The sequence below is a fragment of the Chaetodon trifascialis genome, chromosome 7 (genome assembly GCF_039877785.1).
Source record: "Chaetodon trifascialis isolate fChaTrf1 chromosome 7, fChaTrf1.hap1, whole genome shotgun sequence".
Taxonomy (NCBI): domain Eukaryota; kingdom Metazoa; phylum Chordata; class Actinopteri; order Chaetodontiformes; family Chaetodontidae; genus Chaetodon; species Chaetodon trifascialis.
The window spans coordinates 20,157,399-20,180,501 of record NC_092062.1 but is presented as its reverse complement, the minus strand read 5'-3'; the positions used below and the strand labels follow the sequence as shown (position 1 = coordinate 20,180,501).

The 23,103-nt window shown below is 43.9% G+C and overlaps 1 protein-coding gene across 3 annotated transcripts; it reads right to left on the bottom strand.

Annotated features, from left to right (window-relative positions):
* Positions 1 to 361: 361 nt before the first annotated feature.
* On the bottom strand, positions 362 to 22,253 carry ttyh1 (tweety family member 1). 3 transcript variants are annotated; one of them, XR_011602332.1, is made up of 15 exons: positions 21,583 to 21,912; positions 17,896 to 18,060; positions 16,282 to 16,511; positions 13,865 to 13,976; positions 12,094 to 12,431; positions 9,120 to 9,215; positions 8,716 to 8,788; positions 7,123 to 7,198; positions 6,834 to 6,889; positions 6,475 to 6,567; positions 6,298 to 6,390; positions 5,528 to 5,667; positions 4,438 to 4,498; positions 1,738 to 2,751; positions 362 to 1,444 (listed from the first exon to the last, which is right to left on the bottom strand). XR_011602332.1 is itself a non-coding variant. In XM_070965763.1 (15 exons), the coding sequence occupies exons 2-14, from the start codon at positions 18,028 to 18,030 to the stop codon at positions 2,713 to 2,715; spliced, it is 1,542 nt and encodes a 513-aa protein (XP_070821864.1). In that variant the 5' UTR covers positions 18,031 to 18,060; positions 21,583 to 22,253; the 3' UTR covers positions 362 to 1,444; positions 2,673 to 2,712. The 3 variants fall into 3 exon arrangements, 2 of the variants coding, with proteins under 2 accessions (XP_070821864.1, XP_070821863.1); XM_070965763.1 differs by having other exon boundaries at positions 2,673 to 2,751; positions 21,583 to 22,253; XM_070965762.1 differs by having other exon boundaries at positions 2,673 to 2,751; positions 4,331 to 4,498; positions 21,583 to 21,908.
* Positions 22,254 to 23,103: the final 850 nt, after the last annotated feature.

Sequence of the window (23,103 nt, the reverse complement as noted above, 5' to 3'; positions counted from 1 at the left end):
TGGAGGTCCGGAAGGTCGGTTTATTTTAAATCTCAATGGAAAGCTCACAGGAACATTAAGTACACTGTGCTCCGTTAGCTGTAGATGACTCAAACATGCAAAAACACTGGTTCTGTGACTGTATGTTATCTTTATGTTTGTGTTTTGTCTCTCCTATTGATCTATGCATATCCAAACGAGTAGGAAGACTGTCTCTGGTACACACTAGTGACTAACTTACACATAAACCTAAGCTCAGAGGTTCAACTATTGAAGCTTATTTATATTAAACTTTGACCTCCTGTTTAAAGTACGGATCTATTGCAAAGCATGCCGCGTGTCATTTACTTTGCACTGACTTGTGGACACCATGAAGACCAGGTGAAGGTTATTGAAGTTATTTTTATTTATATTAGACTCTTGAGTGTAAAAGGATGCCATTCAAAAGGAGCATTGATAACCATACAAACTCAATTCAAGGGTTAACAAGGTCAGTTGGCAGGGACGGGGGATTCAATGAAATCTCCAACATACCGTACCATATATACACAAAACACCTCGGAGAGATCGCAGAAACCCAATGCTATACATAGATATTATTGCTAGTTACGGTAGGGCTACTGCAGCACCAGTAGCAAGAATCATATTGCTATGTACCTGCTGTCATTGCATGGGATTTGTAGTTCTCCACTCTCAGGACTCGAGTGGCAGTTGTAGTTCTCCATTCAGTCATTAAAACAGGGTCTTGGTAGCCCTCAAGTCATTTTTTAAGAGCAAAGGCTCATGATTATTCAGATATTATAGACAGTGAGATATACAGAATACCATAAGGTAATACAAGGAAAATACAGAATTGCCACCTATAAAAAGTAAAAAAAAAGAAAGAAAAAAGATACCAAGTGAGGGAACTGCATAACCATTCACAGAAAAAAATGTGTCTTGTTGCTACGTGCCAGTGCTTTTCTACAACAATATTTATATAAAAACTTAAAAATAAATCGGTGGTACTGATACATTTAAGAATATAAAACTACAACGTAGTAACGTCAATACCATTCTGACTTGCCTCACCACTGTTCACAGTTTACACAGAGTTTGGACAGACAAGGGGAAAGTAATTTGACCAAGTGGACTTGGTTCATAGCTTTGCACAGCCATCCTACCAGCATGACCACTGCCGGTTATATCAGCAGTCCATTTAGACCTGTTTCTTCTAGTGCTTCTATTAATAATAATATTCAGTGGTACTGACGTTACGCACTTTGAATTCACACCTAGCATTCATTGTATTTAGATTAGTTTCTTTTTCATTTCAGTAAAGTGTCCATTCATATGAAAACTAAACATTTTTTTTTCTATACATTTCCTAACAAAAAAATAATCAACGTGAATACAGGTTCCGCGAATGGGCAGGGTTGGGGTGTGATTGACTTCCCCCGTAACCAGTCAGCATGCTGGGAGAGTACTGCACGTCCAGAGCAGACGATGAGGTTCAACAGGAAAGAGGTTGAGATGGTCCGAAGGTGTGTTGAGGGAAAATGGAAGAGAAGAGAACAAAATTTATTGTTCACGCATCCGCTCGTCAAGAGTTTCTCACTATCTGACCAGCAGGCTTTAACATATTTCAACAGATTTTTTAACTAAAGTGACTGGAAACATTACTGCTTAACATGAATCCTGAAGGGGACTGCAGCTCCTAATATATTCATTATTTTCACTAAAAAAAAAAAAAAAGAAATTAACTCAAGGTCCACTTACTATCTTTTCCCAGATTTAAGCTGCATCTCATGGTCTTCCTCAGTGCATGCCGATTGTTGGCTTTTCATGGAGATCGCTAAACATCACGTGACTGAGAGTTAGCTCATGTGATAAACTGCGGTCATATATGAGGCAAAGGTGGGAGGGGAGAGGAAGACCATGAGATGTGACTGAAAGTCAAGCCAATAAGGGAACTTTTTTTGTTTGTTTGTCAAACTGACAGAAGAATGAATTGAGGAGAATAAATAAAGGCACTGAGTTTTAAGGAGCTTTTGATTTTACTGATTAATTATTGAAAAGTCTTTACAAGAGTTTACAAGATTATTTTGACAAACAGACAAAAAAAAATCAATGTCAAGGCTCTCTTACTAGCTTTTACTGAAGCTTTCAGCTGCATCTCACTTTCTTCTTCAGTGGATGGAGTTTGCAGAGCTATGTCACCATGAGCCTGAAAATGTGGTCACTTCATGACTGTAATCTCACAGTCATCTACTGAGATATGATAGAAAGCTGTGAGGAAAAAAAGCCAGTAAGGGAACCTTGAGTTGCGATTTTCTTTTTGTTCTTGTATCAAGCTGCTGTTTCCAAGGTCAAGAATGAACTCTCACACTGGATGTTCATTAACACTTATGGTCAAGGTTAAGGCGCTCTGTAAAATGGTCAGATGGTGACAATGAAACAGGACGAGCTCTCAGATTGGCTGTACGTTAGCAACAAAGAGCTACGTGCAAGTTAAGCGATGGTAATGAAAATATGCAAATTCTCTGGTTTTGCAGGGTTTGAAACACAAGGCCGGCCCACAGGGTCCTGCAAGGTCAAAGCCTCACCACCATCTTTAGTCCGTGTGCTGCCGATTATTAAAGCGAGCGTGTGCACTAACAGCATCGATAAAATGGCACAGATTGCGATGGTGTCACAAGTACAGAGGAACTCACAGAGGGGGGTGGGGACTGCCTGTCAGTCAAGGGGAGGCTCTCATAGCCAGGGTTGCCATTGGAGGAAACGTTTGGAGTCCTGTATAGAGATAGAAATAGACAAGGACAGAGGAGAGAGGGAGAGGAGGAATGGAAGGATGAAGAAGAGAGGGAAACAGGGGTGAGACACATTGAGAAAGACAGAGGGGACGGGGGGACCGCGGGGTGACGGGACCCAAGGACAGGTAACAGGAAAGAAGGAGAAAGAGCGGTTAGAAATATAGTGCGGAAAAACAGAGCACTCAGTATAACTAGTAGGTATTAGTACTACTGGCACTCAAGCGAGGCGCTGTGAGCACCAGCATCAGGCGTACAGACCACTTCTGACTGATGATGCACTGCAGGATTTATACAATAATCTGCAATTACATGCATTTAGAGCTGGGTGTGACTCACCAGTCCCATTTCAGCTGTAATGTTGTTTTCCTAATGAATCTGTTTATCTGCACGATAAACCCCAGAAAGCTTTTAAAGCAATCCCGAGCAGATTCCATTTAAGAGGAGTGGACTGTATTTTTAGCGCTAGCTGAGTTTCTGAGCCTTGACAGTTTACTTTAGTCTGTATCCTTGTTGTTGTTTTTGGTTTTTTTTTGCATTAATGTTAGATATGGGATCAATCCAGATAATCAGCTGGCATTAGAATAGGAGGTTTAATAGTCCAGGATTGGGTTTCTTAGGACACTAAGCTTGGAAACACCAGAAAGGGAAGAAACATAATAAGATGAGAAAACTGATAGTGAGAAAGAGCAAAAAAGAAGCAGGAGGTAGGATGAAGAGAAAAGCAGCGGGGACAGATTCAGAGACATAACTGGAGAGGTTTTGGCACCACAGTGAGGAGAGAGATGAGAGTGATGGTGTTTGGTGGGGGTGGGGTTACCTATAGTGAACCTGAGTCTCACATCGCCGGAGTTTTTACGAGCGCAGCCTCGTCAATGGCACCCTCCCCCCAGCACAGCAGTAGTCTACTGCTGTTTAGGAGACAGGACGCCATTTGAGACAAGATCTGTGAAATGACCGAGCGGCCTACATCGTCTGCCCTGAAACGCTCGACAGACTGATAGACAGACACACAGACAGACAGACCGACCTCTGGAGTTGTGTCTGTTTCTCTGCCTACACTGTAGTCCATATCCTGTCTGTGTGTCTGTCTGCAATGCATGTGCTTAACCTGTCAGCTCTGTGGATTTGGACTCATCCTACATGTCTATAGACAAGAGTTTGTGAACCTAGCTGACTATACTGCACTTGCACTTCTCTGTTGTAAAGATATGTGTCCAACATCTGTTATCTATGTCATGAATGCAATTACAGCTGTTTGAAGGGGGGAATCTGTGATTTTGAGGCTGGCTGTCTTCACCCAAAAGACTATGTGTCTGCTCAATCATCTCAGTCAGTCTCTATGTGTTGTTGGCTCTGTGCTGTCATACTACATCCTGGACTTTTCACGAACCCTGATCTGCAGGGTATCGGTGTAAAAGTTGCCCATAGGTACAGATCTCGACACAGAAACACAAGCTCGATGCCAAAGCTGTGTCTAAGAGCAACCTCCTCTTGCAACATCTGGGCCGTTCTGTCTGTCTGTCTGTCTGTCTTTGTGTCTGTGTGTCTGTGTTACTCACGGGAGGGGTGGCGCGCTAGAAAAGGGGGGTGTCCACCCGGCCCCCGGGTAATTATAGAAGGGGGCCATGGCCCCTCGCTGAGACCCCGAGGCCGTCTGTCTACGTGCCTGATGGGAGGTGAAGGGGTCCTCACTCTCGCTGTCCGAGTCTTCGTACTCCTCTGATTCGCTGTCATCGTCCATGAAAGAGAGAGAGGGACATGTGAGCAGAGAAATAACGAGGACCACCATGTCTTCATGAATCGTTCTGTTATGGTTCTATATTCAAGATCAATGAATATCTTTTCTAATTAAAGAATATCTTACAAGACATGAGTAGTTAGATGCTAATATTTCAAGAAAGGAAGGCACTGATGCACGCTTCAGAAGGTAAAAATTATTTATCTAACCACAGAAAACATCACATTACTGATCTACAGGACTTCTGTGCTAACTGTACCAGTCACAAACTACTGCTCCTGCTGTTAGCTGATGACACTTGTCAAGGGTTCTCGTGGATTTCAGCACACCTGGAACAAACTCCTGCTTCCTATCTGCTCTAAGGAGATCCAACAAACCTGTGCCACTGCCACCAAACACCTGAGAACTGAACTCTATCTGTTCACAAAACAGAAATTAAATTCACCCAGAGGAGTTTTGAGCAGAGCCAAATCTCCAGATATTATTGACCATTTTTATGTAATGCTGCAGTATTACTGCGTACCCCCGTTAGGCATGCTGGACCTTTTCATATGCCGGTTTTGATTTGAAATTTTCCAAGGCTAAAAAAGGCTTAAACTATCTTGCATGCAGTCCAATATTTTTCCACACTGTATGCCAAATAGCCTTGTATGACATGCAGAAACTCCCACATTTTGTAATCATTATCTGATAGTGGATGACTTGCACATCACTTTTTATGACTGGAGGAGCAGAGCAGGACTGTGCTGTATCTCCTCCCAGATACCGTGGGACAAGATGGATTTATTGCTTTTCAGGAACTTCAGTCCAAGATCAATCCACAGTAGCTCCCACCGTCCGGATCTGTTACTACTTTTGACAGTGTTTATGTTAGGGAATCCATAGTGCATGAAAGAGTGTAAGTGCATGACAGCAACAATGTGTAACTCGTCCTTATTTCTTTGATAAAAACAACTGATTACAGCAAAAATAACTGATTATACCTCTGCAGTACATACACATTCCCAGCCCCTCTCACCTGGGGAAGCTCCTCCAGGCGCCGGGCAGAGAGCAAAGGATGGCAGTGAAGGCCAGAGCAGAGAGGAAAGAGTAAAGAGAGAGGTAGAGCAATCCCTCCATGCCATCATAGCACAGGCCTTTCAAAGAGTCGATGTAGTCCTAAAAGAACATGGATAGATAAACATATATGAAAATAAAGAAGCAGTAATTTGGTACATGCCTGATTCCAAAACAGTTGGGACATTTAAAATATAACAGATTGCAGTCATGTGCAAACTAAACGTGTTGACTGACAACAGTTTAAGAAGTGTTCTTGAGCTCATGTAGTAATATCCTTCATACACTCATGTGTTCACAAAGTGATGAACCTCGCTCCATCGTCGTTTGTGAACGACTGAGCCTTTCCAGGATGCCCCTTTCATTACCAATCATGATACTATCACCTGTTACCAGTGAACCTGTTTACCTGTCGAATGTTCCAAACAGGTGTTTTTGGAACATTCCACAACTTTCCCAGTCTTAAGTTGATCCTGTCCCAACTAATTTGAAGCATGTTGCAGCATCAAATTCAGAATAAGCAGATATTTACAAAAATCTATGAAGCTGATGAGCTAAAACATTAAATATATTGTGTTTCTGCCGTTTTCAATTGACTAAATGTCAAAAAGAAATTGGCAAATGACCACATTCTGTTTTTTATGTTGCACACTGTGTCCCAACCTTTTTTGGAATCGGGATGACATGAGTCGTTTTTCAGGTCCTGTATTCATGCACTGCGCCTCAGGTTACCTTATTCAGACCTCGGCAGTTCAGTAATGCCACCAATTGATGGAAGTTGCCCTCTGTGGAGTTGAGTATCTGCTGAACCTCCCTGAGTGATTTCTGCAACGACGAAAAATTGCATCAAGCTACAGAAATCGCCTAAAATGTGGTTCACCTAAAATAGCTGAACATACTGACACATACCTCAGCTTTGGGGAACTGTGTGAGAGCATTTCTGTCCAGACTGGAGAGGTGTGTGTGAATGTTGGACAGTGCCCTCTGTGACTGGGTCAGCAGCTGAAGCCAACAAGTCAGAGGAGTTAAGAGCTTTTATTTTGCATTATTCCTCAAATGTACCATTAATATCCTTAGAGTGTAGCTTTTTAATTGGAGAGCAAATCATTTAAGGACAGGAGGCGCAGCTGTTGCTGTGCTGATTTGTCCTTAACCAACCTTGAACAATCTGACATACAATCTGTTCCCTTACTTTAAATCAGTGAGGGTCAGCTAAATGCCTGCAATGTTATATACATAAGACACGTGATTGACAGAGGTCACATTACCTGCTGGAACGGACTGTTCATGCGCCTGCTGCAGGTCAGGTAATAATCCAACACATCTGAATGGCCAACAAAACACCAGTGCACAGCAGATCAGTACACAATAGAAAAGATGTGGGAACATTTAACTGTCATTATATTAGATTGTGCTGACATAAGCACAGTTGGGAGGTAAATCAAGTGCATTGAAGAGATGGAAAACAACCAGCACTTTCACAAAGCGCTGCTTGTCTGTACAGGCAACGCTTTGTCAAAAGTGCTGGTTGTTTTCCAGGACGGATTAATACTACACCTGAGCTGGTGCCGGTGTTGAAGTGGGTGGAGTTGAGGACAAATGTGTTCGGATCTGAGCAGAAGTCACTGAGAGCCTGGCAATGCAGCGAGAGTGACAGGGAGAGAGAGAAGGGATGACAGGGGGAAAAAACAGCAGGAGAGAGGGACAGATGAGGCAAAAGAGGGAGGGCAAGAGAAAATGATCACAAGGGAAAAGTTAGTAGACCCACTGACCGACTGACATACTTACCTCCTCAGATATCTGACTGCAGCTCACAGTGTAGCAGCACATATCGATCTGCCTGCACCACATGCTGCTGGGATAAACATCACATCTAGATTTCTTTCCATCGCTCATAACCTCCCCTCTGTTAACCTCTTTTTCCACATCGTCTCCATACATTGCTGACCTATTTTCTGAAGAGGATGCACTCCGCTGAGAGACAGGCCATCCACAAGCTCGCTCAGCTTGAGATCGCCCCACCAGAAGAGGGAGCGAGAGCCACACAGAGAGCCCGGGCCGCTGACGGGAAAAGCGGCGACCCAGGACAGGATAGAGTGGGCTGGCCCACAGCTGGCCCTTTGTTTCCCTGTCAGTGACCAGAGACAGAGCGGCTCTGTGTGGACCCACAGGCCTTGGGACATCTCCCGCCAGCTCCACATGACACTGAGACTCTTAAAAGTCAGCAGCAGGGCAGAAAAACAGCCACCATTTACCCTCTTCACACACCCCCAGCCCAGACCAAAACAGTCTCCCCTTCAGAGAGTCCGACCAGACTTCACAGAGTCTGTTTGAGACATAAAAACTTTCTCTCTGCTTTGTTCTTGAGAAATGTCACTGCGTCAAACAGTGGCCGGATTCATGCCCGTGAGACACAGCACACTGCTGGTGTTGTCATGTTTAGGAAGGCACAGCTGAATGTTGTCCAGCAGCATGTTAGTGAATTTTACTGAGGCCTCAAGGGGTCGAGGTACAGGGACAGCTTCGAGCCTCGTACTGCTGAGGCCGAGCTGATGGTTTACCCACTCTCTCTCTCTCTCTCTCTCTCTCTCTCTCTCTCTCTCTCTCTCTCGCTCACTCACTTCAGCTCTCTCTCTCTCTTAAACTGATCTCGAGATGCACTCTCCCGCGCCTCCTCTCCCCTCCTCACTCTCGCTGAAAGCACTTCTCTTCATCTTCTATCTTTACTTCTCGACGCCAAACGCCCACACACTCGCAAACACACTTACATGAAAAAACACGCACTTTAATGCACAAACACACTTTGTTCACAAACACGCTTGTGCACACGCGCATTGAATCTTTAATCTCTGCCCCATTTTTCTGCCTTTTTGGTCCTCTGCCATGACTGCAGCGTTCCCTAGGAGGCAGGTCTTTTCACGGTTTAGCACAATGGGCACAGAAATCACACACACATACACACACACATACGCACGGCTTTGGCCTGCCATCGGGGTCGTCCTTCTGTGGCTCTCTTCCCTCAGCTGTGTCCAGCCAATCCCTCCCATGACAGTCCCATTCACTTCCTATTCCTCCAGCCCTTCATCCCTCCGCCTCCTCCCCCCCAGTCCTGGCCCCGCTCACCAGAACAGTTTTACTGGGTCTACTCACCACTACAGTGGCCGTCTCCAGGCCCAGGGAGCCCCAGCTTAGGAAGAGAGCCAGCCAGGCCAGCACGGTCATCCTGTGGGAGAACAGTACAAATCCTTCAGCCAAGAGGACACCCTGACCATCAATCCAGAGCTGTATGGTTTGTGTCTAAAGACACAAACGAGTGTGTGTGAGACATAAATCAAACTGTGGTGACTCACTGTCCTTAAGGGGACAGAATGCAAGTCCCCATAATGTAAATCATTCAATTTTAGGGTGAGGACTTGGGTTAAGGTTAGCGTGAGTCTCCAGAAATGAATAGAAGTTTGTGTAATGTCCCAAATGTGTGTTGCATGACTGTGTGTGTGTGTGTGTGTGTGTGTGTGTGTGTGTGTGTGTGTGTGTGTGTGTGTGTGTGTACTCACAGGATGAGCAGCCAGCGGGCTTGCTTGGCCAGTCCCAGCAGGATGAACAAACACACTATGAGGTCAAGCAGCAGCAACAGCACATACGACAGCCACCTATAACCAAGACAGATGCAGATGTTGAGTGTGTTACAATATTCTCAGAACAAGTAGACCCAAAAAAAAAATTTCCACAGCTTTCAGCTTCGTTCTACAGTTTAAGGTTTTCTTTTTTGTTTGTCATCATCAAACTATGAAACTATGTTAAGCATAAAGGGGATGAACTGAGAACAAAACACAAGACTCTTTGTCGTTAACATGAACAACTGCAATGATATGTTGTTTCATCCCAGTGCTCAGCTAGAAATTGGTCATTATAATCTGATTGCATGGTCAACAGTTTGTTGTTTTTATCTGTGGTTTTTGTATTTTTGTATTTATTTACTATGCAGTGTGTAGAGTTGGCTGAGAATGAGAGCACATTTAATTTTGATGCTTTCATGGATGAATAAATTGAACCTTGACCAAACTTCCAATTAGAGCGACTCAGTCAGAGTGACACACCAGCAGCTGCTGTTCAGTGATATTTCCACAACTTCCCCAGCTCGAATTTTCCCACCACAGTGGTTGGAGTAAATGTGCAAACACGCTCCAACCAGCGGGTAGCAAATTAGCAAAATAGTAAATCAAGGTTTTGGTTTCGAATTTTTTTTAGGCAGAGTCTAATGTCCCATTAAAGATCTCTGTTGTGCTGGAGGAGCTGATCCACACGGAGACTTTAAAGACCTCTTGGTAAGAAATGGGATGAGACCACCTGGATTGTTATTCTTTACAGCTTTGAACACCATGCGCTGTGAACTCGAGCTAAAATGTCGACTTTCTTTTCTCCTTCTTCCGGTGCACTTTTTAGCTTTCCTTTTTTGATTTTTCATCTTATCCGTTACGTTCTTGCAGGTGCGTTCCCTTCACGATCAGGGATTAAAACTTGCCGCTTTATTTCCCACTGTTCCCAGAATTAAAACTGCCGAGAAGTGTAATAAGATTGTCAGGATTCTGGAAACACTGCTGATCTGGGATATCTCTATTAAACCACAAAAATGAGACATTCACTCAGAGTGTATCTGTGGTCACCTTGAATAGCTTTAGCTTCATTTCCTATTCAAGATAAGGCAGACACAAGGCTCCACTGTAGGATGGAAAGTCAGGACGAGGCTGAATATTACTTAACCTCCAGCTGTTCAAGGCCGGGGATAAACCACATCTTCTGTGTTTGCTGCATGTGGTTTGTTCATGTAGCTATTACAATGGGAATAATTTATCAGTACTGAGCTACAGCTATAAACTTTTATTAATCAATTAAAGTGCGTTGGTTATGGAATATGGGAAATAAAAGCATCCCATTACGTGTAAGAACATTTTTCCATTGCGTTACCTCAATAAACGCAGCCATCTTCATAAACATGCAGCATTTATGAAAAGCTGGTTAGGACAGTCTGTTGGATCACAAAGAGCAGGGGTGTGGCAGCACTGATAAATGACCTGAATGTGTTGATATTTGTGAGACGGGAACTGGATCCTAGTAAAGTTTCCAGCCTCCAAGTCATAGAAAATGGTTGCTCAAATCGGTTACGCTTGGATGACGGATAAAGTAGCATTTAGAGTATATAGGGACTAATTAATCCAAACAAAACTCTAATTTTTACTCTAATTCCCATGAAGTCTGCTCAAGGGATGCTTCTGCTGAGCAAGTTTGAAAAAGCAAGACTAGTGTGTAAATAAATGTGTGTTTATGGCCACAGTGTTTAACTGCTGGTTGGTGACCTGACAGATTATTAGAAACAGTGACTTTTGTAAATGGGAAGAACAAGAATTCAGGTTGTTTTATTAGCAGTAATAATAAGAGTTATGCCATCTATTTCATTGGATTTTGCACAATTACCAACAGGGACAAATACATTCATGAGCAAATCTATCGGAGGTCAAACTGTAAGCAGAAAAAGAACATAAACAGCTTTAGTCTGATTTCCCAGAACGCTGAGGATCACTGCCAATGTTTACTGCTGTTGGTGTGTTAGTAGACATAACTTTCTGGGGCATTTCTGAAAGAGGATGCTTGTTTTTGAATGCAGTTACTGAAAAAAAAAAAAAGGGAAAAATACCAAATCTTGTTGAATCTGAGATTAATAGACATAATATTGGAGTAATTCTCCATTTTACTGGTCCATAATTGCATTGTTTGGTACTAATTATGAGGGAATTTGCTTAATAATGCCATATTCATGTTGGAAGGTTGATGATTTTGCATGTTCAGGTGACAAATGAAACACTGCCTCTGTTTATTTTTAGTTAATTCCATCCATCCATTATCTATACCGCCTATCCCTTTCGGGGTTGCGGGGGGCTGGAGCCTATCCCAGCTACAATGGGCGAGAGGCGGGGTACACCCTCAACCGGTCGCCAGCCGATTGCAGGGCCACATGTAAGGACAAACAAACATTCACACTCACACTCACACCTACGGACAATTTAGAGTCATCAATTAACCTAATGAGCATGTTTTTGGTCTGTGGGAGGAAGCCGGAGTACCCGGAGAGAACCCACGCATGCACGGGAAGAACATGCAAACTTCACACAGAAAGGCCCCGCCTGACCCGGGGGTCGAACCGGCAACCTTCTTGCTGTGAGGCACACGCACTACCTGCTGCGCCACCGTGCAGCCCACTTAGTTAATTCCAAATTATATTTTTCTTCACAGGAAACTACTTCTTTTTTATTATTTGGAAATCATAAACCCATAAAATCAAGTGTTGCGGCTGAAATAAATTATACTGAATCAGCTTTGTATTCAGTCTATTGTGTCATACAGAAATATCTGTACTGGATCGTGGGTCATGTATCTATAACCATTCAAAACATGAAGGTATTTTCAATGTGTATTTGACGCAAATTGAAACATCTCAACAATCCAAATGGCCACTCTGGACCGCAGCCTCACCTGTAGTCCTCGTTGACCATCAGCGTGTTGGCCGCCCAGCCAGGTGAGAAGGGGTTGGGCATTATGCTGCCGGTGGGCACCGCTGTCGGAGCCACAGAGGGAGGTACTGGGGTCAGAGGTATGATGGACGCCCCACTGATGCTGCTGTCATTCCCCAGGCCTGCGTCAAATCTGGACCGAGCCAGGGAGATGGAGGACAGGAGGTTGACCATGTTCTCAGATAACCTCCGGCAGTTCCGCGTCGACACCAGGAAGGGTTTACTGCCAGTAAAGAGCTCCTCCATTGAGGTCAGAGGGCCAGAGATAGACAGCTGCAGCCCAGTAATTGTGTCTGAAATCTGAAGAGGGAGGAAGGAAGAATGTGAGGGGAGTTAAGTGGGACGGAAACCACAAAGTAGAGACGATGATGCTCGTAAAATCATGGTGGGCTTAGAGTGGCTGTGCTCTGGCCATAGAGAGTACATGGTGGCCAGTCTGGTGCCTCAGTTTCCGAATGCATGTCCCTCATAATCTATGACACAAGCTAAAGCTCAGGCCCAGTACCTATCAAACTGCTGAAAGTGAAACTGTGGACTCCACTTTTACTCTTACTTGCTTAACTTAACAAACGCTGTTTATCTACTTTCCTCAGACAGGAAAATACTCTTAAATATACGCCATCTCGAGGTCTTTAAAGTTGGTTAAGAGACGATAATAGAGGGCTGCAGCACAGAGGCAGAAGTGAGAGACATGTTTTGGAATGAGTGCGATCATGATGAATAATTTGTGATCTGTAGAGCGGTTTTATTATTTACTGCTTTCTGCAAAACTTCTTTTTTTCCAACATCTTACCTGCGTATATGGCATGACAGGATGGACATTCCTGTATTTTGCATAAATGTACATAAATGCATAGATTCACTATATGCTTACTACCAATACTAATCTGTGCAATATCAGTTAAACACCTTGTTATATCTGTGCAACACAGGATAATGCTCCTGTTATTAAAGTTTTACACAAAAAATGTGAAAGAAATTACAATTATATATGTTTCTGCAGAATAACACACCACTGTGTAAAATATGGGGATCTCTGTAAAGATTGAACAGTGGGGCAGAGGAGGGGTAAACGAATAGTTCCCAGAGTGGCAGCCTGGGATGCCCTCAGGACAGGCAAAGGATGACGAAAGATCTGCTTTAAATGTTAATTTTGTACATTTCTGATGCTGTTTCATCACAATCACAAATCACTGTGTGTTTATTTTGCATAAGTTCAAACAGCAAAAATCATTACAGACAGAAAAGCTAAATGGAAAACTGAACCAATGCATGAAGTCGTGTGTTTATGGTCCTCTGTGTATGTTCACTAAAATGTTAGCGAACATTATTATGTTTGGTGTCTGTGTGTGCAGCAATTAGATCAGATTGAATAATAATAAAATGAAATCCTGCTCTAATTTTAGTGACTGATATATTGAGGTGGACTGTGTTTTCCCCACTCATTCTCAGGTGTTCAGGTGTGCATCACCGCCTATATTACTGTAGTTTTCCTGACCTGCATCCTCGACAGTAGAAGAGGACATTTAGCAGTGTGACACATAAACCACCGTCTGACCACAGGGAAATCGATAAAACAGAAGTTTGTATCTGATTTTCTTTCTCTCTCTGCAGACCACATGAAAGCATGAATACATCCTCTCTCTCACACACACACACACACACGCACACACACACAGCATCATCGGTTAGATATTCTGCATGACACTTTACTTGCAGAGCGCAGCACTCACCAGCAGATCGATGGAAGCTAGCGTATAATTGGCTGTGAGAAGAGACGAGGTCAACTGATACATCCCATCATTAGCCTCGCTGTTGCCATAGAAACCGATGCCTATGGCAACACTGCAAAGAGGGGGGGAGAAAAGGAGACATGAAAACATTGTGGGAGGGTGTGTGTACGTGTGTGTGTGAGCAGGGGATAGAAGAACAGATAGCAGAGGCATAACTGTAATGTTTAATTCAGTGTGTATGTACATTTTAAATGAATGTGACACAAGGAGATAGAGCTGGAGAGGATGGGATGTGTGCGCTCTGGATGAGCATACCAACAGTGAAGCGCAGGGGAAGGAATAAACAGATGATGGGGAAAAAATCTGACTCTTAGCACTCAACGGTTAAGCTTGAGCAAGAAAAATATTCGAAATGTTAAACATAGCGGCATGTTTACACATCTTTCCCTTATTCAAATATTCAGATTAAGGCTCGGGCCAGATGTTCATCAAATCCCCGCAAACCCGAGAGGAATGGTACGGCCCAATCTCCCACAAAGTATGTGACCCAGATTAGAAAGCAGGGGGAAAAGGAGGAATGTGTGTCTGCGTCTGTGTGTGCTTTGCATTTCAAGCTGCCAAATGTGAACGCTGTCTAATGCAGCTGCATTTCAAATGACTGTTTCTGTGACCAAAGGCCACCATGTGGAGGAAAGGGTGTCACATGAAATATTTTCAAGAGGTAAACCGCAGCATTATTTTTTCATCAGGTCTGGCACAGCAAGCCCCCATATCGAGCCTCAGCGAAGGAGACGACTGCATTACGTTACATCAGGGTCCATAAGGGGGAGACATGAACCACATCAACCTACAGTCTGCATATGATGACATCATTATGACAGCTGAAATCAGATGTCCAGTACATATCTCAGTGCATGCAAACGTGCAGGGAATGGACTGGAATATAATAAGAAGCACTGCTGAAGCATTAAATTGAGCTATAATTTTATTAAAGCACACAGCTGGGGCTGTAGCTTTCAATTTAAATGGCAGCTGAGCTTCCCTCCTGACTCCTGCTACACAAGAGCGTGCTGGACAGATGTCAAACAGCATTTCTGTACAACGTACAGCGGAGACAATGCGCCGCCTTGATGACTGCATGGTCTCCAGATCTGAGGGGAACACCAGTGGGTAAATGACTGTGCTGTAGGTGGGCGAGCTGAGATCATCCATGCACACATAATGTCGGGGAAATCCAACACATACTAATGCACAGTGCGGTCATAGGCCTGTGGGTTGATAAACAGCAATATAACATGACCATCAGCTGTCATCCAGGCCTTTTTTTCCTCTCAAGTGACATTGGTGACTGTATGAGAGACTAAAAAGCACATGACGATGGAGAGGGTGACAGCTTGTGATTCACAGCCTTGTTGCTGTTCCACCTAAAAGGCGGTGGTGTAAAATAACTACGCACATTTACTCAAGTACTGTGCTGCAAAGTCTGAGATACTTCTACTTGAATATTTTTAGCGTATGTTAGTGTCAAATCAAGATTGTGATTGCATTTTGAAGATTAAACCAGTGGTTCCTGAATTCCTTTGTTAGCAGTTTGAGCAAATAGTGGTTTCTTTCTTCTTTGCTTTCTTGCAGAGGCAGATACCGTCCCTTGTCCGGATGGCAAACATGGAGAAAGTAAATATACAGCAGCACAAATGATCTTAGTTTAGCAAAAAGACTATAAACAAGGGGAAACAGCTCGTCTGGCTCTGTCTAATAAGGTAACAAAATAGAAATACAATGTGTTAATTGGTGAGTAGGCTGATTTTATAACCTTCCAGTAGAGCCAGGCCAGCTGTTTCCCCCTGTTTCCAGCCTCTCTGCAGAGCTAAACTAACCGGCTGCTGGCTCCAGCTGCAGTACAGACATGAGTGGTATCCATCGTTTCATTTAAGTTATGCAAGAAAGTGAATAAGAATAGTTCCCAAAATGTTGAACAAATCCTTGAAGTAACACTTTCCATCTCAGTGACAGAAATTGAAGCATCAGTATTAACAAGCATCAAAAGTAAAAGTACTCCTGGGATATTGTTTCACATTAGATTGTTATTGACGGATAACTATTGCAGATGCATTAATGTATAAGGGCCATTTTAATGTTGTAGCTGGTTGAGGTGTAGCTAATTGATTGCTTTATATGCGACAGCACAGTGTCGTATTTTATAAGCTCATCATATGTTTTGTATGTAAAACCATAATCTGCAAAGTAACTGTGACTTAGTTAGCAGCACTGACTAATACTTGATGTTTATACAGTGTTGCAGATGTACTTTTACTTTAGTAAAGATCTGAATACTTCTTCCGCCCTCGCTAAAAGGCGACTTGTGTGTGTTGCCATAAAATTTGAGGTGATAATGACGTCCGAGTCCTCCGCCTCACCAGCACAGCGTGACAGCCGCCACCGCCACCCACGTGACACAGCAGATGCCCCGCCCCTTCTTCCCGCTGTAACCATGACCTGTGCTGGCATCCTCATCCTCCTCCTCCTCCTCTGATCCCTCGCTCCGGTCACCACGGTGACAGCAGCAGTAGTGTATGAGGAAGGAGAGAACCACCAAGAGGGAGATAACAAGAGCGATGGCTGATAAACTGGACAAAACCAGCAGAGTCTGAAAGAGGAGGGGAGAAAAAAAGCAGAGGATGAGTCAGTGAATGTGAGAAATGGCACTTTAATTCCATTTTTACAAGTGGAGAGGAGCAATTTGAGACCAACTAATCCTGTTCAATTTCATAGCTCGTCACACTGTCCCGCCCCCATTAGCAGCAGGAGATGGTGATTAAAAAGGTATGAGAATATGAATTTAGTTTTGCAAAAGGCAGGAAGAAGATCAAGGAAAGAGACATGCAAACACACATTAACAGAGAGATGAATTTAACAGAATGAATTTGATGTGACTCTGGACCATGTATACATATTTCAAAGGCTTTAACCCATCAATCCCTGATCTGCATGTGCGCCACGGTCAATATTAATGTCCCTAAGCCATATCAGACTTTGATCAGGCTCCATGTCATAAAGTCAACATTACTGAAATGCATTTCACTCCAACACATATCTACAGTATTATCCGTCATCCATCTGCCCGTCTGTCACTCCCCATTCCTCCACCTTCTCTCTATCTCACCTCCTGTTCTCTGAAGCCCCTCCCCATCGCCCCACTCCACCCATCCCTCTTTCCCCACGCTCTCGCTCTTTCTCTCCCCCACTCTCCCCTCTCTTTCTTTCTATCCACACCACTGAATCTCTATTAATAATCTGTGACCTACTTAAATACATTCACTGCCACTCTCTCTCACTCCCACTCTCATCTCTCTCTCTCTCTCTCTCTCTCTGCCCGGTCTTCTGTTCAGCAACCTCCTCGCATTACTCATTCCCTCTCTCATTCTCTCTCTCGGAGCACTTTCAGTCTCTTTTGTCTTTCTGTTCTGCAGGATAATTTGTGTCCCCCCCCCCCCCCCTTCTCCCTGTACTGCAGAGAAGTCACAAACACGCACAGCTAGCTTGAGCATTTCGTATGAGGGAGCCTGTTGGAGGAGAAGGATGAAACCTTCGTATGTTGCAGCAGAAAATGTACAGTTCACGATCATGCAGCTGTGGAAACCTGCAAGAGCACTTGCACCGTGCCGAATATCTCCACTTTGTACGCACGGAGGCAGAGGTGTAAGTGACAGTTAAAGATGGCATTAAAGCATCTACAGCCAGGTAGAAATATGAGCAAAGATTAGATATGAGCTAAGAGGCTCTTGGAGGGCTCTGGTGTGATCTTACCACCAATAATCAGGTCGATAAATTGGCATGAAAATGTGTTTTAAAGGACTGTAAAGATCGCTCTGCAGATTGCTGCCACATTCAGAGGGTTACGGAGCAATTTATAGAGTATATAGGTGTGAACAGGCTGTAATTATGATGCAATGTGGCCCCTCAGATTGGACAGTTACAGTACAGCATGTGGTTACAGTTTGCTATGAGCCGCTGCAGCAGGTGTCTGTTACCTGCTGGTACTCCCAGCTGTCGGGGACAAAGATGTTGTCCTTCATCTGCATGGTGAGGTCCAGCCGGGGGAGGGCGTGACACACTCTCACCCACAGCGAAGGGGTATAGCTGGGTACCGTTGTCATGGCAGCCATTTTCTTCTGCCACTGGTCTCCTCCTCCACCCTGCAGGAGGGAGGAAACAGGGGTCAGAGCAGCCAGGATGTGAAGTAAGAGCAGAGGGGAGGTAAAGAGGGGAAAGAGGGGTGACGGGCTTCCTAAGAGAGGTCACGGCGAGTTCTGCAGGCTCTGTGTCCCTCGTCCATCCGGGCGCAGTGGAGACGATTTATGACCAGTGATCACCTGAGCGATGTCAGGGTCACAATGTCGGCCATAGTTACTTGAAATGAGCTCTTGGGAGCGTAAATCAGAGCACACACATCACTCAGAGAGGAGGCTGAAGTGTGTCTCTACCTGTTAACATTTCAGAGTGTGGCTTCATTGATCTTACATCAGCTCCTCACGGCAACATTAATTAATTATTAATTTTAAGGAGAAAGATTGAAACATTTACTGCTTGAAGCATTTTAAAGATTTTATGCGTTTTCTGTCATCTTAAGTTGAATCTCTTTGGGTTTTGCATTGTTGGTTGGAGGAGAACAAAATGTAACTCTGGGCTCTTTAACATTTGACAGCGTAGACAATCAATTCATGGATTAAAAAATACATCAACAGATTGGACAATAGTAAAAAAAAAAATCATTAGCTGCAACCACAGGGGTTTTGCCGTGAAGGGAGGGAGATTACATGACTATGTATAAGAAATGATTGTTATTCACAGACCTCTCTCTTAGCCTTATAAAAAGGGTCGATTCTATAGGAGCAGCATGGATTATATAGGGGGTATATGTGGTCTTTGAAGGAGTATGCCAGGCACAGCAGAAGAACACTGTATAAGGCAGCAAGAAGACCATTACATACAGACTGATGTATATTTGGATGCATCTTAAACCACTCAGCATCTCCTATTAAAGCCGGCCAAGAGGGAGAAAGTAGGGTAAATACAAAGGGCAAATCCGGTTAGCCAAAACATACACTGGAATCCTCATTACAGTGACGGAGCAGAGGGGGAACAGAGGGTGAAGCAAGAACCTGCAGCCCTCTGATACCGGCTGCCCAGATTAAGAGACCGTCAGAGCTTTTCTGTTTAAGAAAGAAGCATTTTAAGACAGCTCAGAGACAGAAAGAACCATTCACAACAGCTCTGATGCTTAAATACAAAGAGTTATACAGCTCTGCTCACTGCTGATATTACAGACAGATACAATTCTGCATTTGAGTCAAACGGGATCCAATAATGTCACAGAGGCTCTGAATTATAGGCTTGTGCTGGATTTTATTATCGCTTAATGCAGCTGTTATTTATTCAGTACAACTTTCAATCAGCACAGCATTGTACACTGCTGAGGGATTTTACTATCCCTATTGATTCACGCTTACAATCCATTGCACAGACTTGTGTTACATACTGTGATAATGTGACTAATGATACAAGTTTAGATTCAGCCACATGTCACATTCAATGCCAGACAATATCCCAGTCAGATTTGAGGCGGTTATGGTCCAGAACAAGTTCACAGCTCGCCCACAGGCCAGACAGGGCTGCTCTAAGCCCATTACAATAAGCCTGTTCACCTTAATGGTTCCAGCAGCCCAACTGTCACAAATCGAATCAACGCCAACACTCCATTTCCCTTATTAAAACTGTGCTGAACATGATGGGTCACATGCTGTGAGAGCTGCATCCGTCCATCAAACATCAGCAGTGTAAACAGACTGTGTACTGTACTCTGGTGTTATATTCATGAACTCCTTCGCGCTCATTTATCTTGAGTGAAATTCATCGATCAGATGTATTACTAGGAGGTCTATGAGGTACGTTCATCACACTTCAGAGAGGTTAAAAGCATTTTTGAGAGGCCTAATAATCAAGAGCGGGAATAATTCCACAATCAAAGGAGAATCAAGTCTACCTGTTGTGATCACCATCAATAAAGTGGGTCGATATAGAAAAGCATGTCTTTTGATGGATGACAATACTGCGCTAATGATGTTTGTCATCGTGAGGCAAATAGGAAGTGACACAAGCAGAAAAACACCATATAAACCTCATTATCAAACAACTAGATAAAGAAATATGAATCAGCTGCATGGCAGCAGGTTATCCGTCTCACCGCAGTGTCAGGCAGTGATGACAGACATCAGGCCAAAGTTCAGGATTCTCCTGCAACCCAGAAAGTTATTGAGGCAACCCTAATGAGGTGCTGATGGAAGTGAAGGGGGTTCAGGAGCAGCAGTTACTCAGCAGTTGTCACAGATAGGAAGCTTCAAGTTGACATGACGTCTCCTGCCAGCTTGTTATCAAGCCTCTTACCATTGCATAACTGGAGCCAAATAAATGTGATTTTTGAGCTCATTCGGCAGAGAGAGGAGAAGAAATGAGAGAGACGAGGAGAGAGACGGCACCGACTCTCACCCAGCCGTGAGCTCTTAAGGACAAAACAAAAAACAAAAAAAAACAAAGCGGGAATATTGTGTTGCGTTGAGTCTGCGTGGAGCTCAGACGACACCGAGAATGAAATCAGTTGCATGATGAGACTCCATGATGTCTGAATGTAAAGAAAAGGGCCATTTTGTGAGGCAGCTAATGAGAGCAAGGCTGAAGCATCTCTGTCAGCTGGATTTAGGATCATCTTTAGCACAGGAAACTCATCTCCACCTTCATCTTTCCACCTTCATCTTTTTTTTCCTTTTTTTTTTAACGACAGTACAACTCTGGTGATCAGAGGATTGTAGTCATTTCCTGCTGAAATGATGCACATTTCCAATTTGCCTCATAAAATCTGTTATAATTCACATTACAGCCTGAGCAGTTGTCCAACACCCTCTTAACAACAACCTTAATGACTGTAATTTATGGTAAAGCATTACAGCCTCATGACCTGCTACATCACCCAGGAGAAATTAATTAACAGCTTTGTGAAGTTACCTTCGCCTACAGCGTGAAGCCACAGGAAACCAATATTCTCAATTAAAATTCAATTTTCACTCTACATTCAACCACAAAATGAATGTCCAGCTCCAACAATGAGCCTTCAAAGTGAGTGCAGCTGACCGAAGGTAAGTGAGTGCAGCTCATAGTCAGTAAGTCAGAGCGAATCAGTGCTCTGATCTGTGCAAGAGTCCAGCATGACAAGTTGATGGTGACAAAATGCTTCCACGCTGCCGGCCGAATTGACAAACCCCTACAGAGCAAAATATCAAATGATCCTGCAAGATTAAACTAATTGTCCAAAAGCATTTATTGAAAACCTGACAGGTGAAAACTATAACTGAGTGGAAAATAATTGGATGCAATTAAACCACAACAGCAACGTCTGATAATTCACTTCTTCTACAAACGTCCATGAGAGAGGATTCATGCATTAGGTGTGACAGTAGAAAACATAAGCATGAATCCATTTTGGCAAAGTGGTGTAATGGTTTCATAAACATCCATTAAGCATGTTTGAAAAGATGCCTCCAAATTAGCAATGCACTGTGATGTAGTGTAATGTGCATTTAAACCAAATTGCACTTGATTGGTGATTAATCTCCACAACATCATCATTTCAGTCATCATCGAGAGCAGAGATATCAGTCTCTTACCTCTGTCGGTTGCGTTGGGAGGTTTCTCTCTCCTTCTGTGTCTTCTCTTCGCCGGGGTCCGTGAAATATTTACCCACTCAAAGAGGTATACTGCCAGCCATCAGCGCTTGATGCTCTTGAAAAAACATCATCCTGAAAAAATGGCTTGGAGACATGCCAAAACTATGTCAAAAATGGGGGAGGGGGGGGAAGGAGGGGGAAAAAATAAGACAATAAGTCTTGCACTTATTGAAATATTAAATAGCCAATAATTGTATGGTTGTCTGGTGACAGTAGAGAGGTGCTTGTGTTGATGGATGGGAGAGGAGCTCTCAGTGAGAGCGAGTGAGTGAGAGAGACAGAGCGCGAGAGAGAGAGGGAGAGAGAGAGAGAGAGAGAGAGAGAGAGAGAGAGAGAGAGAGAGAGAGAGAGAAAGGGATTAAGATTGAGGAGACACCCCTAAGGGACCCTTTATCGTTCCATTGTAGCCCATCGTAGCTTAACGCCCAAGCGGCTTCACAACACGGCAGCAACACGATATTGCCCAAAGATAATTAATCTGTTAGCGCGGATTAGCGGGGGTCCAAGCCCTCACTCACTTCATACTCAGATACCAGAGGCGCACTTCTAATGCCGACCCCCACCTACATCCACGCATACTCCCATCAACCTGACCAATCTCTGCCCAGACTACCTCGCTGAACCCTGACCAGATTACTGAGAGAAAGAGCAGAGATGCTGCCAGCCGACTGTGTGCACTGAATAACAGTGAAAAGAGATTTAAAAAAAAAAAAAAATCCACTCACACGTTGGATGCAAAATAGTGAACTCTGAAGCTCTGTTAGGCTGTGATGTGTCCAGGGCTAATGTAAGGGAGACGTGCACGTAAAATAGGAGTAAGAGAAGCATGTAAGCACACATAGATGAATGAGGGGAGGGGGAGATGCAGGGAAAGGCAACATAAAATACTGAGGAGGGGGAAAAAAGTGGGTTCCCTGGGAGTGATGCTGAGAGAGAGAGGAGGGAGGGAGAGAGATGGAGTGAACAATGAATGGGGGGGGGTGGCATGCACTGGGTTTTTAGGCAAAGCCAGTTTTCAGTGGAGGCTGCAGGGCAGCATCAACACTGATCCAGTGACACGGAGGGTGGAGGAGTAAATGCAACAACACGACAGAAGTGAGGAGAGGGTCCTGATGGAGACGATGCTCTGTGGGAGCTTCGGCTGAGGAATGCAAATTGGAGATAGACTGGTGAAACACAGCGAGAACGAGTAAAAAGAGTATGGTGTTTGTCTGCCATTGGTGAAAGGGGGGCAGAAGAGAGTGAGCAAAGAGGGAGGGGGCGGCGTTAGTTTTTCTGTGTCACTGAAAAGAGAGTGGGGGAAGGGAGGCAGGGAGATAATGCCAGCGAGGGAGCAAACGGTGGAGAGCCACAGAGCACAGTCACTGACTCATATAGCCTATGTATAGAGTGTGTGTGTGTGTGTGTGTGTGTGTGTGTGTGTGTGTGTGTGTGTGTGTGTGTGTGTGTGTGTGTGTGTGT

Excerpts from the sequence above, each read along its gene's own strand:
- ttyh1 (XM_070965762.1), bottom strand. The coding sequence starts at position 18,030 with ATGGCTGCCATGACAACGGTACCCAGCTATACCCCTTCGCTGTGGGTG. Across the intron at positions 4,499-5,527 it reads GCCTGGAGGAGCTTCCCCAG|CGAATCAGAGGAGTACGAAG; the intron begins GTGAGAGGGGCT and ends GGACGATGACAG. Across the intron at positions 1,445-2,672 it reads GGCAGTCCCCACCCCCCTCT|TACTCTCCCAGCATGCTGAC; the intron begins GTGAGTTCCTCT and ends CTGGACGTGCAG.